The 1,938-nt window shown below is 31.3% G+C and overlaps 1 protein-coding gene across 1 annotated transcript in view; it reads right to left on the reverse strand.

Moving 5' to 3' along the window:
* Positions 1-1,938, reverse strand: part of LOC117106571 — a gene marked incomplete at its 3' end in the record, with an annotated part of 46,309 nt that overhangs the window by 19,045 nt on the left and 25,326 nt on the right. Inside the window, exons 5-6 of the mRNA XM_033247954.1 lie at positions 995-1,129; positions 317-463 (exon numbers count right to left, since the gene is read on the reverse strand). Coding sequence (XP_033103845.1) covers positions 317-463; positions 995-1,129 — 282 coding nt within the window. The remainder of the gene's footprint in view (positions 1-316; positions 464-994; positions 1,130-1,938) is intronic.

Raw genomic sequence — 1,938 nt, forward strand, 5'->3', positions numbered from 1 at the left:
CATGATTAAAAATGATAAATGTGTATGAGTCCTCAAATAATATGAAGGCTAAGAAACTCCGTGATCATATCTTACAGACCTCTGTTTTGTGGCCCTAACGGTATGACGCTCGCCGAGAGTGCGAGGAATTGCCAGACACATCTTTTTCATATGAATATTAAGGAACTTTCGTTGATGAACCATACTTCTTACGATTTATAACACCATGATTTTATTATTTGAGCATTGTATTTGATTTAATATATTTATATTCAGCATTTTTCTGGGTTTTTTTAATGATTGTATAACAAAATATAAATTTGTTAAAGAAAGTTACCTGTATTACAAGAAAGACCTTTAAAGCCAGACATACACGAGCAACCGACAGGGTCAGGTGGACAAAAAAGGTTTTTTTTACAATTTTTATCTCCACTACTGCTGCATATTATTGTGCAATAACGTCCCCACGAGTTCCAACCACACGCTATGAAAAGTGAAACAGTTAAATTTTGAGATATTTTCATTCACTATCATGATTGTGTTGTGTGTGTTTCTTTATCTCCACTAACTTCGATACGGGCATGCACTGTTCAAACTACGAATTGGCATAATTACAAAGTACAGCCTACTAATAATTACATTTTTAAAATATAAAACAAATATTTTGAATTGTCAAATAATATAATATAGGTTTATTTTTAAACTTGATATCCCAAAACGATGGCTTGCATTTCAGTACTTAGAATATGCATTGTACATTCCTCTCCGAGATTAATCAGTGTACCTTTCGGTTAAAAAGAACTAATTGGTGGTTGATTTTAGATTTAAATTATGTTATAAAATTCGTTATACACTTGTAGGGAAATGATCAAATGCATGAATGAGCTACAATAAACGAGCAATAATAGAAAAATAGAGGATATGAGTGAACAATAGAGAAATAAGCATCACTGAGTGTTAGTGAATTCTCGACTATTGCTATTAATATTACCACTAAAAACAAAGTTATTCCTACATTGTTCACAGTTATCTCCTTTGAAGCCCGGGGGACATATGCATAGTCCATATGGAACAGAACACACGCCTCCATTATAACATACAGGGCAATCGTTCTCACAATCAGGAGGCAGCCATTTTCCACGAGGGCACTCTGTCAATAATTGAGATTGTATCGGAAGTGTAAAAAGAAATTTAACAAAATAAAATACATATCAAATTATGTAAATATAATAATAATAACAATAATACAATAGTAATAATAATAATGATAATAATAATAATTAATAATAATAATAATAATAATAATAATAATAATAATAATAATAATAATAATAATAATAATAATAATAATAATAATAATAATAATAAATTATAACAAATAATAATAGCAACATTGGTTTTGTGAGCGGCTACGTACACGTTCATAACAAATTAGCTAAGAGATAATTATTACCAGATTATCTCTTATTATTATTGTATATATATATACATACAATTTCAAATTTCAGAGTGATTGCAATTGACCATAATGCCAGTTGGAGCGACAAAAATCGCAAAGATAAAGAGAATCACTGGGAACTTTTACTTAAAACAACCACACCATTTGGACTAAATATTAGGAACGTTCTCCCAGTACACTAAATTAAACCAATGGCATTTCAATTTATTCTGGATAAATCACTTGGCTTATGTATTGAGGCTTGCCTCTAAAGTTTAGTTTTGGCCTTCCTGTTTACTTGTTTAGGCTGTTTATTCTAATCTCACCCAGCCTATTGTTTCCAATCATGCTTGCATGAAATTCTCACTTTATACCATCTAGCTTTTTCTACCCTCACTCGCTCGCCACTGAGGAAGGACTGGTGTTGTCCGAAAGCTCTGGTTCCATTTCTGGCTGTTTACTTACGTTTACTTTTTAGCTGTTGCTTATCATTTTTGTATCTCTACTGAGATCCAGCCATT

Source organism: Anneissia japonica, unplaced genomic scaffold (assembly GCF_011630105.1).
Source record: "Anneissia japonica isolate Jap-2015-1 unplaced genomic scaffold, ASM1163010v1 scaffold11144_len554210_cov170, whole genome shotgun sequence".
Classification (NCBI taxonomy): domain Eukaryota; kingdom Metazoa; phylum Echinodermata; class Crinoidea; order Comatulida; family Comatulidae; genus Anneissia; species Anneissia japonica.